The 15,262-nt window shown below is 50.4% G+C and overlaps 1 protein-coding gene across 4 annotated transcripts in view; it reads right to left on the reverse strand.

Moving 5' to 3' along the window:
• Positions 1 to 15,262, reverse strand: part of PAX5 (paired box 5) — a 182,381-nt gene that overhangs the window by 163,746 nt on the left and 3,373 nt on the right. For 2 of the 4 annotated variants that reach the window (XM_068927384.1, XM_068927386.1), the window contains exons 2-3: positions 6,473 to 6,638; positions 1,752 to 1,949 (exon numbers count right to left, since the gene is read on the reverse strand). In XM_068927384.1, the coding sequence (XP_068783485.1) occupies positions 1,752 to 1,949; positions 6,473 to 6,638 (364 nt within the window). Of the gene's footprint in view, positions 1 to 1,751; positions 1,950 to 6,472; positions 6,639 to 12,056; positions 13,173 to 15,262 lie in introns of those variants that run through there. The other 2 variants (XM_068927385.1, XM_068927387.1) reach the window with 2 other exon arrangements.

Consider the following 15,262-nt stretch of genomic DNA (forward strand, 5'->3'; position numbering starts at 1 on the left):
ATGGCAGTGACTGTGTGGACGTTATCAGAAACACGGAAACATCCAAGAACAGAGCAAGAGGTAGAGTATGAAAAATCGCTAAGAGCCAGTGGAACCTATTTAGTCTCTCAGCTTCCTAGAGCTGTGACTACCTTTTTGAGAGGTTTTTGGACGATGCCTGAAGCCCTACTACACAAACACAGCAGTGCTCGTGGCAGCAACAATACTTCTCACATGACAGGACTTGAGCTGTTTTTGATGGGAATGGAGTTGGCCTGTAGTTATCTGAGGACAGTTCTTACTAGAATTTTCTTCAGTTTTCCTGGTTTCCATATTATATTATCAAACAAACCATTTCTAACATTAAATTGCAACATCCACGGGGTTATTGGTTGCCGCCTTGGATTCGAAGCTAGTTACAAACTTGCAGGCAGTACTAAAAGCTGTGAGTGACCTAACCTATTCTTGCACTTATCCATGCAAATATATGACTCTGCATTCAGGCCAGCAAGATAGAGCCAGCATTCTTAGCTAACACTGTGGAAGTCTCTCCTGCTATTCAAGTGGCAATTCCATTCATGCAAATCTGGCTGAGATAGACAATAAAATAATATTACATCTGTTTATTTCATGTCCACAGACACACACTGGACTGCATAGTTTCATTCAAAGAACTGGCATGAAATGGCAGAAGTGAAAACCATCTCACCGGACTGTTGAGACTGAAGTCCTGTATAGAGAATACACCTGAAACAAAAGGAAGACACGCTGCTTGCCAGGGGTCATGGGTGTGCAAGGGGCTATCCGAGCACTCAGTCTTCCAAGTATTTAGCACTTATTGTTAGCCTGGGAAGGCTGAAAGCCTAACAGACTGTTTCATCGCGTATTTCTCAGCACCAGCAATGGAAATCATTTGGCCTGTGATGTGGGCTCGTACACATGCCATCAAGAGAGTGAATTTGGTCTTCCTAAACAGTTTAAGTGACATGGAAGTAGGTAGAACACTGAAAGAAACCAAAGTAATTGCAGACTTCTATGTGAACCAGGCCTGCTTAGGAAAGTCAGGGCAAAACTCACAAATGCAGGGTTGAGGCTCCTGATGAGATTCTCTCGCATTTTTACAAAAGCAATTCAAGGCCACGTAAGTGTATCCATTTAACAAACAGATGACTGGGGCAGCTGGAAGCTACTGACCAAATTCCACTAGTTATATTCATGGTAAATCCTACCAGACACCAGTCTACATGATTCTGGGTCACTTTCAGTAATATTCAGTAAAAGGCAGGAAACAGAAGTGCCACCCTGAGATCTGTTTTCAAGCCCCTTCCCCAGACAACTGAACTGCAGCCTTTTTCTACATCACCAGTAGCCCCAGTTTCTGAAGTTTCAGCTTTCCCCCTAGCTAAAGAACTTCCCAGGGGATCCCTACCCAGTCCAGGTCTCAGTCCAAAACTGAGACCTAATTCAGATCAAATAAGCCAGGATCTTTGCTAGCAAAGACTGGAAGTCTCAGACTGGAGAATGGCAAAAAATGGGAAAGAATCAGAGGATGAGAGTTTACTCTACCCACTCCTAGGAACTGTTCATAATTTGTGATGCTTTTACCACTAAGGCGAGCTCGTGGCTGCTCCTAAGCCCCAAACACATTATGGAAGCACAAGCTCACTGCATTTCTTGAAGATGACCTCAAACATCTAGTTCCTCTAACAAATGAAGATGCAGTGTTACCACTTCCTAGGAAATTCCTTTCTCAAGAACGTGCAAATTTTTACCTGTTAATTGAGCTGACGCTGGGCACGGTGTCATTGTCACACACTCGCTCGGCTAGAAGTCTATCCCTGATCTCCCATGCAAACATGGTAGGATTTTGGCGTTTGTACTCTGCAATTTTTTCAACGACTTTGGGTGTGGCGACCTTTGGTTTTGATCCTCCAATCACTCCAGGCTTAATACTACCAGTTTCGTAATACCTGGGACAACATCCAAAACAAAGCTTTAGTTATCACAAATGGACAGAGAACGTGCTTTGAGATTTATAGAGAACACAGTTTCAAGGTAACCAGTCCTAAGATACATCTTCACTTTCAGATACACATTTTCTGCGTATGTCATGCTTTATCACCTAATAAATTAACTTATAGTAATTGGAATTGGGCCTCAGGGTAGAATAAATATTTTTCTGTAATAGCAAGACAATAGAAATAATGCCAGATTAAAGGGCATGCCGGGATCCAAAATTGACTGAAAATGTGTGTTATTAATCAGAGCTACTGGCAATAATAGAAACAAATCACACCAAAAAACATTTTTCGCAGTGGACTCTTTTGCACTAAATTACTGTTTCTAAAGAAATTCTCCATCATTTACATATACAACTTATTATCACTTCATAGCAGAATGAAGGCTACATATAGTATTTGCACTTTCAAAATAAATATATCAACATATCTTTTTCTCAAAATGTGGTTTAATATCAGATGTTTCAATCACACTTTGTAGGGAGTGAGAACTGTTTAGGTCCTGGAAGGCTACAGTCGATTTTAGGGATGGTTTATCTGGTCAGTCCCCAAAATCTTGTCTCACACATATGATCTTTATACACACAAACTGGTGTCATGCCAGGAAAGGTGGTAGGATTGGACCCATAAACTGACTGAAACCTAAAAGTCTTCCTGATTTCTTGCTCATGTAATCAGGCAAGTGCAACGGTTTTTGGTAGATCTGCAACAACACGTGCTGAGATCCCCAGCTCAGCTGATTCCCCTCTTTTAATAAATAAAGCCTTGAAAATGCTGCTGAAAATAGAATTCATATCATGTCCACTGAGGACCAGAAAGAAAAACAAGAAAAAAATCATGCTCCTCTCTGCTGAGCTTTCAGGGAGCGCAGCACACAAGGACATGCACTTCTTTGTATCTTGTGAATTTTTACAAGCAGATGAAAAATAAACCCTGTGCCTACCTGCAGTAAGGCAAGTACCTTCATCCCTAACCACTGCAGTCCAGCAAGTCCTTTCCATATATAGCACATGTTGACTTCATGAACATTTAAACCAGACAGACCTGACTAGTCGTACTCTTTTAACAGCTTAAACATGTCAATTGATTACTCACTCTCTATGTTTTGAGAAAGGAGCTTAGAAAATACTCCCAAATAAAAGCATAAGCTTGCTTATTAACATAATTTCTTGACATCTACAGTATACGAAAAAAAATTTTTTAATTCCGTGATCTTTCCAGTGTGAGGAGAGCACAAACAAGCTGTAAAACTGAAGTCTGTCTCACTATAACATGCAACTACGTGCATCAAATTTCTGCCAGGTTACTGGTTTTTTATTCTTTCTTAGAGACCTCTGTATGCAGGGTCTAAAATTCCTTTAAAGAGAGCGACACCATGTTATTGGTACCTGTTTGGATGCAGGTCTGGACTCGTGTCTGTTTGTCTCCATAGAGCCAATTAATAGAAAGTGACAGTGTCAAAGATGGATTAACCCTTCTTTTCTCCACAAACTCAGCCTAGAAACGAGCCACAGGGCAGAGCGGTAAAATTTTGCTTCTCCCATGCTATGTTTCCTAAGGCCATAACAAAATGATGGCAAGTTTGTACAACAAACCTACTAAAACCTTGCCTCTCTGGTCTCGTAAGCTTTGCTGGTGGCTTCTCTCCTGTGAGGAAGGGTATAGACGAAGGCTACCGAAACAAAAAGTTGTAGTTTTCTTAGCTTCAGTCAAAACCAGCAGATGTTACAAGCAGTCCTTTGTTGGGGTTTTTTGCAGCACTGCCTTTCTGCAACTCAATGTGTTGCCCCCTTGGCTCACTTCCTTGTCAATGCAGGATAAGCCAGCGGATAAGAAAATCAGCTACTAACAGATTTGGAAAGCACTGACTGGACAAAAAAGACCCTGTTTCTCATGGCTAACTCTGCCAAGGTTTGGTAAGCAGTCAAGGGAAAGGCCTGGACCTCCAAAGGCACAGAAGGATTGCACTGCTTGCTACTAGCTCACTAAGGATCCAGTGTCAGCTTGCAGAAATCACTCAGCTGTGTCAGCTTAATGAAACATCAGTGCAACCAAGGAATGAAAGCCCTTGGTGAACTCTGGAGAGCAAGACCTTCATTCCCAAATCTTCTAACCACTAATCGGGTACATATCCATGCACTTTTACTGATCTGAGCCCAGCAAAAGTCTATACACTTTAATAGAAATATTCACAGTGAATGGGAGGGTGCAGCACCTTTTCCCTGGGGCGTCGGGAGAGCTTGTAAGCAACATGGGACAGTTAATGCCCAGTGAAACCTACAGCAATCCCTTTCCTATTCACCCTAACAGTTAACCTGCGGAGTAGCCTAAAGTAACTACAGGCTACAGAAAGCTACAATCTCTGGCTCCCAGCTCCATTTTAAAGACAAGGTCAGCTGCAATAGAATTCATTTTATGAAAATTAGGTCCAGGCCTTTTATTCCCAGCAAGCTGCCAATGCAGGTGAATAGCAGGCATCCCTGCAGCACTCTCCTATGAAACAGTGATGGCAACCAGACAGTTCTCTACATTTGGCGTGGCAGATACAGCTTGCAATGGATCATCACTTAGTTGCTTTTAAGCCTGTGTTAAAGACTAGTAGATCAAAAAACTGGAATCATAAAATTTCAAATGTAAAGATTCTTCTTAGCAATTCCTGGTTTTGTTTTTCAAACATACACACACATATGCATGCACAGCTCCACTTATGGTGACATTTTACCCACTATAATTACTAGTTATGAAAATAATGAGCTATGAAATTCTTATTTATTGTTGGCAATTTAAATGACAACGATCCGGAGCTTCCCTTTTAGCTCCATAATGCAAATATATCTAATGATAAATCTATTCAAACTAGGAAAAGTAAAACCCACATTTCACTGTGAGGTAAGTAAATTGCTTGTTTCCTAGCTTTACGTTGGTCCTGATAGGAATTGTTGGTAAGTCTACTGCAGTGGAGGGTGTCACAGATAGAATTATTACCGGTCACTTTGGGGATTAGGACCCTGTACTGAGAGCAGACACAAAGATACAATAGAGTGATATAGCCTGTGATGGGCAGGCAGGTCTCAAACAAAACATATGGAAAGTTTTTCTCTCAGAAAGAGTAAAGACTTCGGTGTTCTTAAACCTACGCCAAGGTAAAATCAGAAAGACTGCTCATAACTTCCACAGGCTGCATCTCCGTACAGCTAATGCGTAAGAGAAAAAGCTGGGATACCCTGCGTAACCCGAACACTTATTCAGGCGGCTTTCTAAAAGCACACTCTTCAGAACTGCAGAGAGGTGTTTGCCAGTTTAGATGGTCAGAGACAACAGGGTTTGTGGGCCGCAGGGAGAAGAATGCCAAGGTCTATGAAAAGGGCCTGTGACTTTGCCAAGTGAGTTTCATTCTGAACATGTAACTTGCCGCTGGAAGATCACAAACGCTGCTAACCCAGGAAAGATCCCATGCACGCTACTGCACGAGTATCTGCTCTAATAGCCTTTACAACCATGCTATGCTACGACTGATTAAAAAAATAGGTTAAAAATGAATTGAACTGTTGAAGTTTGGTAAATATTTGAGGAATAAGCTTTTCCAAACTATCAGTAAAAAATATTATTAAAAAAAAAAATGTTCCTTTATATGGTATGCTGAAGCATGGACCTGAAGTCCAAAGCATTTTAATACAGTAATTAAAACAAATGATGTTCACTTTTGTCCACATGACACAAAGAAGTAAAGATGATATTTTTTGCCTGAATCTAATTCAAAGTTTAAAAAGAAATCAGGAAGTGTCTAGAATTCTAAGTTTAATTTGCTTTTGCTCTACTGTTTTGAGCAGCTCCTTTCCCAACAAATAACTACTTTCAAAATAGCCAAATTTACGGTAGGTAATAACTGATTAGGGCATTCCAGGTTTTAACTAAGCGCATATTCCATCATAAGAGTAAAAAAAAAAAAAATCAAATAAAACAACATGATAAATTTCAAAATAGCCAGCATAAACGAACGCACAACAATACTCATGAAATACCTAACAATATAATATGCTAAAAGAAGGTGTTCTTCAGAAAGCATAAGGAGTAACCTTCAATAAATGGTTCGTAACATCTTTTTTTTTCGTTTTACTGGCACAGATGAGGCACAGATTTCTCTATGTGTTCAGAACAGACAGGTGCAGAATATATACCACTTATATAACAAATGCACTACATGTGGCATTTTGTACTTTGCTTTGGAGTTACCTGCAAGAAACTGTGAAAGGGGTGAAATAAACGTTCAAATAGTTGCACTTTTTTCTTGTATCATGCATACAAAATCACGAGGAAATCAATGGCAAGGAACACTGTATCATGGCTAGACTGATTTCCTGAGATTTTTATTATTTTCTGTTTGATTTGTCCCTGTTTTACAGCCTGTGAGTAAGGGAAAGGCATTGATTTTTTTTTTGTAATAGACATAGAAAGATTTGTTGTTGTCCCCTTACCTGCCAAGTATTTTGCTGACACAGCCATGGCTGACCCGCAGCTGCCTGGAGATGTCACAAGGCCTGACCCCTTGGTGAGCAAGTTCCACGATCCTTTGGCGAACAACATCTGGAAGGGGGCGACCATTCACAAAAACACCCCCTAACTGATTCACTCCTCCATGTCCTGAAACACATAGGGGCAGGGGGAAAAGGGTAGAGAAAAACAACTTTGTGATAGTTGGATGACATTTCTCCATAGCAATCCTATTTAGTCACAATATTCTCCAGTGTCGGGGCTCAATCCTCCAAGATTCTGATTACTCTGTAGTTATTTGTTACCATGAACTGCTGAAATCACAAAAATGGAGGGAATCGGGGCTGTGCTTTCGTCTGACTGTAATTTCGTACTGCTGCAATGCTACTCACTGAAGAAGAGCCTCCTGCCTGAAGGCAAATTGAGCCCCTTGCTTGAAAAAGGACCATTTGAAACCATACATTTATGTCCAGATCTGCCAGGCAAGGGTCATGTTTCTTTCAAATCCAATGACCAATTTTGCCTGAGTAAGGACTTCCTGATTAGGCCTGGTGACTGCCTAGTGGGGAAGAGGCTTACCATCAGCTCTGACTAGAAAGCCAAAGAAAAATAAAGCTAGGTGATCACTCTGTGTTAATCTATTCATATCTAAGCAGAAAAAAAGGTTACCTGATTTAAACAAGCATTTGTTCTTGTTTTTTCCCCCAAAAGACCTAATTTAATCAAGAGCAAAAAGCAGAGAATGATTTCTGCTCTTACAATTTACAGCAGTATTGGCAGATATTATGATCCCACAAATGAAATGTGAACACTCAGCCAAGCCCAATATATTATTCCTTTTCTAGCAGATTTGCACTGTTCACCTTTAGCAAGGTGAATCATATATCTGGTGGGAAGCAGGACCCAGTTAGATGAATAGTAGTGAAACTGTGTAAAACCAATGGACATGTAATAATCCCGTGTAACAAGTGAGAAAATATAATTAAACATCATGTTGTTAATCATCCAAACTACTTAGATTGCAGAGGAGCAGAGAAATTGAAAACAAGCAATAGGGGCAGGCAGCACAGACAACAACACTGAAACAAAAATAATAAGGAAAATTTATCTATTTACACAGGACTTAAACCGTACAGAATAAGCTGGCAAGTTAAATGCCTCAATGTTAAGAAAAGATTATGTACAGCTACTTTTATTTAAATGTGGTCATTTCAGCCTCGATAAAGTGCTGTTAAACTTTGTAAACACCTTCTAAAACTGTCAGGACCCATAATGAATCCACATTAAATAGCTGATTGCTAAAGCCAGTTAAGGCCTGCAAGTTCAAGACCTTTGTTAGTTTTAGGAGCAGATCTTTCCCAACAGCAAGGCATCGGTTTCAAGGCATCTGTCCTGCAAACACAAGTTTGTTCTGAGCACACCAAGCGTAGCTGGCGGCTGCACCTAGTGATGCAAAAGTAAAACACAGTGCTGCTCCGCATGCTGAAATGATTTTAAGGCCAGAGAGGGAAGAAAACTCTGCGAGTGATTAATACTAAAAACATAGGACCAATGCCACAAAGGTAGAGTGAACAAGACCTCGGCCTTTTCACCCTTTAGCAGCTTTAATTATATTAAATCATGAACAGAGCGTTTAATATGAATGACAACATTCTGTACGCCTTTTTTTTTTTCAGAGTAAGAGAAGGGAAAAGGAAGGTGGAAACCAGGAAGGAAGGAAGAAAATGAAGGATAGAAAGAAAGAAGTGAGGAAGGAAGAAAAGAGGTGAGGAAGGAAGGGGAAAAAGGAGAGAAAAAGAAAAAGAAAAAGAAAAATGAAATACATTCTCTTGGACGAAAGGGTTGATTCTCTGCTCCTGATCCGATACCCCGGCCCAAGCGAGGTCTGAAAAGGCTATATCGCTCCCGAGCGCAGCCGGAGAAGGAAACAAAGGCTCCCGGGCCGCCCGGCTGCGGCTCCCCTTCCAGGAGCGAGGAGCCCCTGGCCCCGCCGCGCACCGGCCGGCGCGGAGGTTGAGGCGCTGCCGCCGCCCCTCCGGCTGGGGGACGCCCGACGGTGCCGCGGTGGCCGGCTGCGGGGGAGTGCGGGCAGGCCTGTCCGCCGAGCTCCGCACCCGAGTTCAAGACCTCCCCCCTTTTTAGTAGCGCCTGGAGTTAGCTCTCCCCTGGCCCCCGCGGGCCGCGAGGGGAGTCGAGGCAGCCGGTCGTCCCGCACTGCCCGAGGAGTAGTTTGCGGGGAGGCGGTGCCGTGTCCGCCGTCCTCGCCAGTCCGGCGAGCGGAGACATGGCTGCCCCCGCGCCGGCGCGTGGGAAAGGTGCGGCATCGGGCGCACGGCGGGACGGACCCTCTGTGGGGGGCGCTTACCGGCCGGGTCGCCCTGCTGTCGGGCAGCCCATCTGCCAGCCCCGGTGCCAAGACGGACTCAGAGCGGAGGGGAACTTAGAGGGCTCTAAATGGGGGGGGGCGCACCAGGCAGGGTGTGGGGCGGCGTGCATGTCCAGGAAAGCACATACAGAGGCGCAAACAGGTGCGGACCGTGCGTGTGCGCCGAGAGCCGCAATTCCAGCTCCGCTGCCCGTGTGCACCTGCACCCCGGGTACCGCCGTGGGCAGCAATGCCCACAAGCTCTTCTCTTGGGGCTGTACCTCTCCTGGATTCTGCGCGAAGGGAGCCGCCGTCCGCGCTCGTCCTTCTACCCCGGGCCCCAGGGGGAGGTGGGGGATGTGGTGGGGTGCGGTGAGTTTCTGCGGGGAAAAGCCGACTTCTCCCTCCTCCCCCGCCTGCTTCACAAGGCCATGGGCCGCCCGGAGCAGCCCACAGCGCCAGCCCCTGCTCTAGGCGCTCGGCCCCCACCGGCATGCCCTCCCTGAGCCACGGCAGCCGGTGCGCTACTTCGTTTCTCCTCTCTTTCGGCCCTACTCTATTTCTGCCTGCACCTGCTCCGCTCATTTTTGCTTCGAGTTTCCCTCTTGCCCGGTCCCAGACTTCTGGACACTGGCCTTCCAAAATATCAGCGTCCAATAGGAAGCGGGGATGGGAGATGAAACTCGGGGGGCTCTTTTCAGCAGAGAGGACAAGGAGGAGCCCGCGGGGGAGACAGGACACAGTGGTACCCCGTAAGGCGTCTCCGTCGCGGTGCCCGACAAAAAGTTGCCAGAAGAGGAACTTTTGCAAAAGAAGTGACGAGAGAGGCCGCTGGGCAGGGAGCGGAGGAGGGAAGGGGCCTCGGAACTGAGGGAAGGAGAGAGCTCACGCTCGCCGCGAGCACCGCCGCAGAGAGGCGCGGCGCCCTCCAGGCCGTCTCCAGCCCGCCTGCCCGTCTCAGCTCGCCGACGAGGAGCGCAGGGGACTGGCCCCGGGCACCCGAGGCACGGGACGGGGAACAGACAGACGGGCGGGCGTGAATATTCGTGGTTATTCCCACCTGTAAGGCTCTGGCTTCCCTGCCAACAAAACGACAAGGCGATGAAACGAGCCCGTGGCTGGGTCCGCTGTTCCCGAACTCGTTCTGAGGAGGATGGATAAACGATGGGGGCCTGCCACGACCGGAGCAGGAGCTGAGCTCCCGCGCCCTGCCTCCTCCTGAGTCCCCATCTTGTCTAAACGCTGGCGCCCGGGCAGAGTCCTGCCATCTTCGCCAGGCAGAAATACAGGAGCACAGGATCCCTACGGGAGCACAGCCAGGGAGCTCCGCTCCCCTCGGCCAAGTGGAACCTATGTGGTTAGCCCGGGTCCCAGTCTCCGCTTTTAGGGCATTACATTTTTTTTCCTCTCTCTCTCTCCTGGTGGGGAGCAGTGGGTCCGGAGATCGTTTGGCAGTGATTGGTATTGAAGTATTTTCAGGAACAGCTGGGGGATCAGAGCTCTAGCAGTGATTTTTTTCTTGCCTTTTTTTTTCCCTAGAAATTCCTGCAGAAGATATCGATTTTCCATGACTTTGGTTAATGGAGGGAGTCTCTCAAACCCTTAGTGGTTTCTCCCACGTCTGATGTCTAGTTAAATTAGGAAAACCAGCCTCCTTGAACACCAGATTTGAAAGCACCACGATCTGCTTGGCTCACATCTCCCCAAAATGCACTCATTTGATAATGGTACCCTTTAGAGACGGGGCTTGTGCGTTTTTCCCTCAATATCTGAGATAGATTTTTTTTTCCACCCTCAAAGTTCTCCTTTTAAAAATTATTTGATTTGATTTAACTAAGAGGGAGAAACAATCGCAGTTCTAAAATGCTTTTTTTTCCATAGAAGTGAACGTGTATCTTACACGCAGCAGACGCGAATAACCCTCTACCATCCCATTTGCATTGACCGACTCTATATACCTTCCAAAAATATATGACGAACACAGGGAGAAAGAAATAAATAGATAAATAGAAAGAAAGAAGGAGAGCGGGAAGGAGAGAGACGGAGAGAGAGATTTTTTAGCCTTAGCGCTGGATGGTTTATTTTGCAAACAAATCTGTTTTAGCTAAAAGGGCTGCGGTGCACCAGGAAATGAGATTAGTTCTACCTTAAATTTCCTCGCAATCTCTCGCCATAATGCAGCGTTTAACTCACCGTGAGAGAAGATGTCATTTCACATAACACTGTGCTAATGGATAAGTCTTCCCCCGACCTCTCAAGCACAACAAATCTCTGCCAAGCCCATTCCACAAGATCTGTTAACTTAACCAGTTCTGCTATCCGTTTGGTTTCTCCCGCACTTTCTGATGCAAAGGCTGCAAAGGAATTATTTTGCCCTTCTTTAGACGGTTAACGACATCTCTCCTCAAGCCCCTTTTCGTGCCCGACGGCTATTTATTTGTTTGCTTTTTTGGTTTTAATTAACGTATATCAAAATGTTCGAATATAATGAGAGTATGGCATAGCAAACTTTTCTATTCGTCAGAAATACAGAGAGGCTTTTTTTCCCCAGAAATTTGATTTGGAAAGATATATATAGTATACGTATATATAAATATATATATGTAAATATGTATGTACGTATGTGTGTGTGTGTTTGTACACACACACATATACTCACACACATATGTGTGTGTATTTTTTTTTTTAATAGGTTCATTCCTCTACGGAGACAGGAGTTCTCAGCAAAAAAAAAAAAAAAAACTCCGCCTGTAGCATTCCTTAGCCTGTTTTCTGTTTCCCTAACAAAAATACCTTAAAAAAAAAAAAAGAAAAGAAAGACTGGCAGGCCAGAAAGGGGGAAAGAGTCCTAAGGGTCCATCGACTTTCAGCGCCGGAAAGAAAGGGATGCCGGAGTAGGAGACAACTGCCCAAACACGCATGGAGCCTCGAGCCCCGCTGCAGCTGGGGATTTCGTTTGCGCCTGGACAGGCGCCCGTCGCCTCGGCCTGGCTGCCGAAGCGGGGCTGCCACAGTGCGAGGCGGCAGGAGCGGCAGGAGCGGCAGGAGCGGCGATCGGAGCCGCCGCTCGCTGAGCGCTGTCGGCCCCGCGCCCTCGGAGCGCCCGGCGAGTAGAGACGCGGCCCGGCGGCTCCCGTTCGCAAACGCGCTCGGCCAGGCTTGGCCCTACCGTGTCAGAGAAGTTGAACTAGCAGCCTACTTACTATGCATTGCTGCAAACGGGTCGTGCTTACAGTGTATTTCCATCGGAGCGGTCCGGAGCCGGAGCGGGCAGCTTGGCAGAGCGGTTCTCGATTCGTCGGCAGCGCTCGGGTTTCGGGGTTTAGGGGAGGGGGCCCGAAGAAACAAAATAAAACTGAGCAAAAAAACAAAAATACCAAACGCCTCCAAACTTGGGATGGAGGTATCCGACACCGTTGACCAAGCGCAGATCCTCGTTCGCAACTTGCAATGTCCAGCTATTCCGCAAGGTAGAAGGCAAGGTACCGCCGCCGTCTTCCGCACGTCTCCGCAGGCCGGCTCGCCGCCTGCCGGGCTTCTCTTCGCTCCCTTCGGGCGGCTCTTTCCCTCCCCCCCTCTCAGGAGCTGGTGTCAGACCGCCATGGAGCTGTGTCAGCGCAGACCTCCTAGACACCCGCCTCCCGGCTCCGACGCGTTCCTCAGCCGGCGGCCCGCGAGTGCGCGGGCAAGGAGGAGCAGGCAGCTCGGCACGGTGCAATCCGGAGGGAAGCGGCACCCGCGGTTCGTCCCGACTTGAGGAGACAACGCGCCCCGACGGCTCTTTGTGCTAGAGGCGGAAGCGGCCCGGGCAGCCCCGGCTGGCTCGGTTTGCGTCGGTGTCCGGGAGAGAAAAGGGTCGGCGGAAGAGAGGGTGAAAGGCACCTCGTTTGCACTTCTCAGTCCCGGAGGGAGCTCGGCGCTGTTCCCGTGTGCCACCCCCCCGCCCCGGGCTCTCTGCGCTGCAGAAGTTGGAAGGAACTTGGCGAGCCGGGCAGGGCGGCCGAGGGAAGAGGCGGTGGGTGGGTGTATGGGGGGGAGGAAGGTGTGTGCAGAGGGGGGAGGCGGGAGCAAGGAGGGGGTTCTGGCGGGGCTCTCCTAGCCTCGCAGCCCAGCGGGGGCGAGGGGCGAGCGCGCCACGAGCGCCGCCGGCTAGCTGGTTCTGTCCAACTTTGGGCGCAAGTGCAGCGCGCCCATCGCCTCCCGCTTCCTCTCTCTCTACGGCGGCGGCAGCTGCTCGAGCCGGGCGACGGACAGGCAGGGTGCTCCCCCGTGCCCGCCCTTCCTCCCCACGCCCCGCACCCTCGGCCGTGCTTCCAAGGGGCTGGCTCGGGCGGCGGGCCCTGGGCGCGCTGCCTGTCCACGGCGGGGCTGCGGGGTGCTGTGGCGGGCGGAGGGAGGGTGCAGGAAGGGGGAGAAGAAGGGTGGGATGGCGCCGGGGCCGGGGGAGGAGGGGAGGAGGGGGACTCCACACCTGCTGCTCCGGGAGCCGCTGGGCGCGGGGCCGCGGCGTGGCTCCCCGCTCTGCTCCCGGCCGGAGCTGCCCGCGCCCTGCGGCTACGGCGCTCCCATCGCGGAGCAAGGCGCGCCCGGGACGCGCTTTCAGGACCGGCGCGTGTGGACAGCGGCGGCGGCGGGGCCGCGGCGGGGGGGCTCCCACCGCCCGGCCGTCACTCACCCGCCTCGGGGCCAATCGCAAAAGTAAAGTTGCCGGCGCCCCGTATTGGCTGCGGGGCGGGGCCCGAGGCCATTAGCCAGCTCTCAGCCAATGGAGGTGGGAGGGCGGAGCCTGCCTTCCTTGAGGGGCCGGGGCGGGACGCGCCGCCGTGCGCGGGCGGGGGGGCTCGGCGGCCGCGGGGGCGGGGTGGGTGGGGGCGGCCCGCCTGCGCGGGGGCCCCGCTCCGCTCCGCTCCGCCACCGAGCCCCGGCGGGCGCACCTCCGCGCGCAGCCGCGCCACCGCTCCCACGCCCGTGGGCGGCCAGAGGCGCTCCCCGCGCGAGTTGCCGCTGGTGGGCAAGGCACGAGGACACGCGGCGGCGGGTCCCGCAGCGAGGACAGAGGCGTATTTTTGCGCGGAACGAGGGCTGCTCTGGAAGGGCGGGGGCTGCAGGTGGCAACGGGACAAAAGGAGAGATTCGCTCCGGCCTCCCGAAGAGGAAAACCTTTTCCCGGCGGCTCCGGCCTGAGCCGCGACCCTCAGCAGGAGGGATCCCAGCCGAAAGGGGCAGGCGCCCAAGGCCAGGGGCTCGGAGAGCCCCAAAAGACAGACACGTTCCTCGAGCCGAGTTCGAGGCCGTGCTGCCGCTCCTCGCCTCCCACTCGGGGTAGCCAGTGGTGTTCGGGAGCTGGGCAACTGCCCCTCTCCCAGCCCTGCAGACAGCCCGGCGCTTGATATTACCCCGGACGTCTTCCGTCCTCCTCGCCGGTAGCCAGATCTCCGGGAGGCGATGGGAACTGCGCCCTGGGGAAGGCAGCCCGGCGGCCTGAGTTTTTTAGGGGCTGGCAGGCGATCTGCTGCTTACCAGGACAGTATATTGCAGGCTCCAGCTCGGCCAGCGGGTGAACAGGGCAGGCGTGTGCAGGGCAGACCCAGCTAAAGAGTCGCAGCCAAATTCCTCACGGGAGGAAGGCAACTGGCACCTGCTGCCCTGGCCTGCACTGGCCTCCCGTGCTAGCCCGCCCACCCCTGTTGCCGATCTCCGGCTCCTGCTGGTACTGCCGCTGCCCGGCCGGCCCCAGGCCTCCTCTCCCACGCCGCTGGCCCGGAGTACTCCCTTCGGCGGAGGCCGGGGACTGCCCGATCCCGCCGCGGCGCCCGGCTCCCCTGACTCCCCGAGCCAAACCTCGCTCCGCGCTCGGCCAGCTGCAGCCGTGTGCATTAGACAGCAGAGGGAGTTTTGCCCGCCGCCAGCAGGTTTCTCCAGCCCCTGCTGTCCGCCGGACCCGCCCGTGGCCCTGCCGCTGCGCCGGGGGCCGCGGAGGAGCGTGCAGCCGCCGTCGCCCAGCGAGATGCTCTGCCCCGGGGCCTGCAGCGCCCGCAGGGTGCTCTCACCGGCACACTGCTGCAAATAACAATGCAGGCACCACGGGCCGGGGGGCGGGGGGCAAAGACCTGCGGAAGACGAGTAGGGAATTAGGAGAAAGCCTGAGCCAGATGCACGCTATGCAATCTAAGGCCTCTGGGGCTAAGACTGAGGGGGGCTATTTTGTTTTGTTTTTTTTTTAATGTATTTCTTTTGCACTGAAAGCAACAGGGTCACGCAGCCTGCTTCGCGCTAGCGCGATCACGGGGGGGGGGGGGGGTGTCCAACAGCTCCTCTGAATTCCCTGGCCATAAAGTTGACAGACTAGGTTGCAGGTCACCCCCCGCTTCCGTCCCCGCTCCATCCTTCTATGCCAGCAGCTTGCACC

This window comes from Struthio camelus, chromosome Z (assembly GCF_040807025.1).
Source record: "Struthio camelus isolate bStrCam1 chromosome Z, bStrCam1.hap1, whole genome shotgun sequence".
NCBI lineage: Eukaryota > Metazoa > Chordata > Aves > Struthioniformes > Struthionidae > Struthio > Struthio camelus.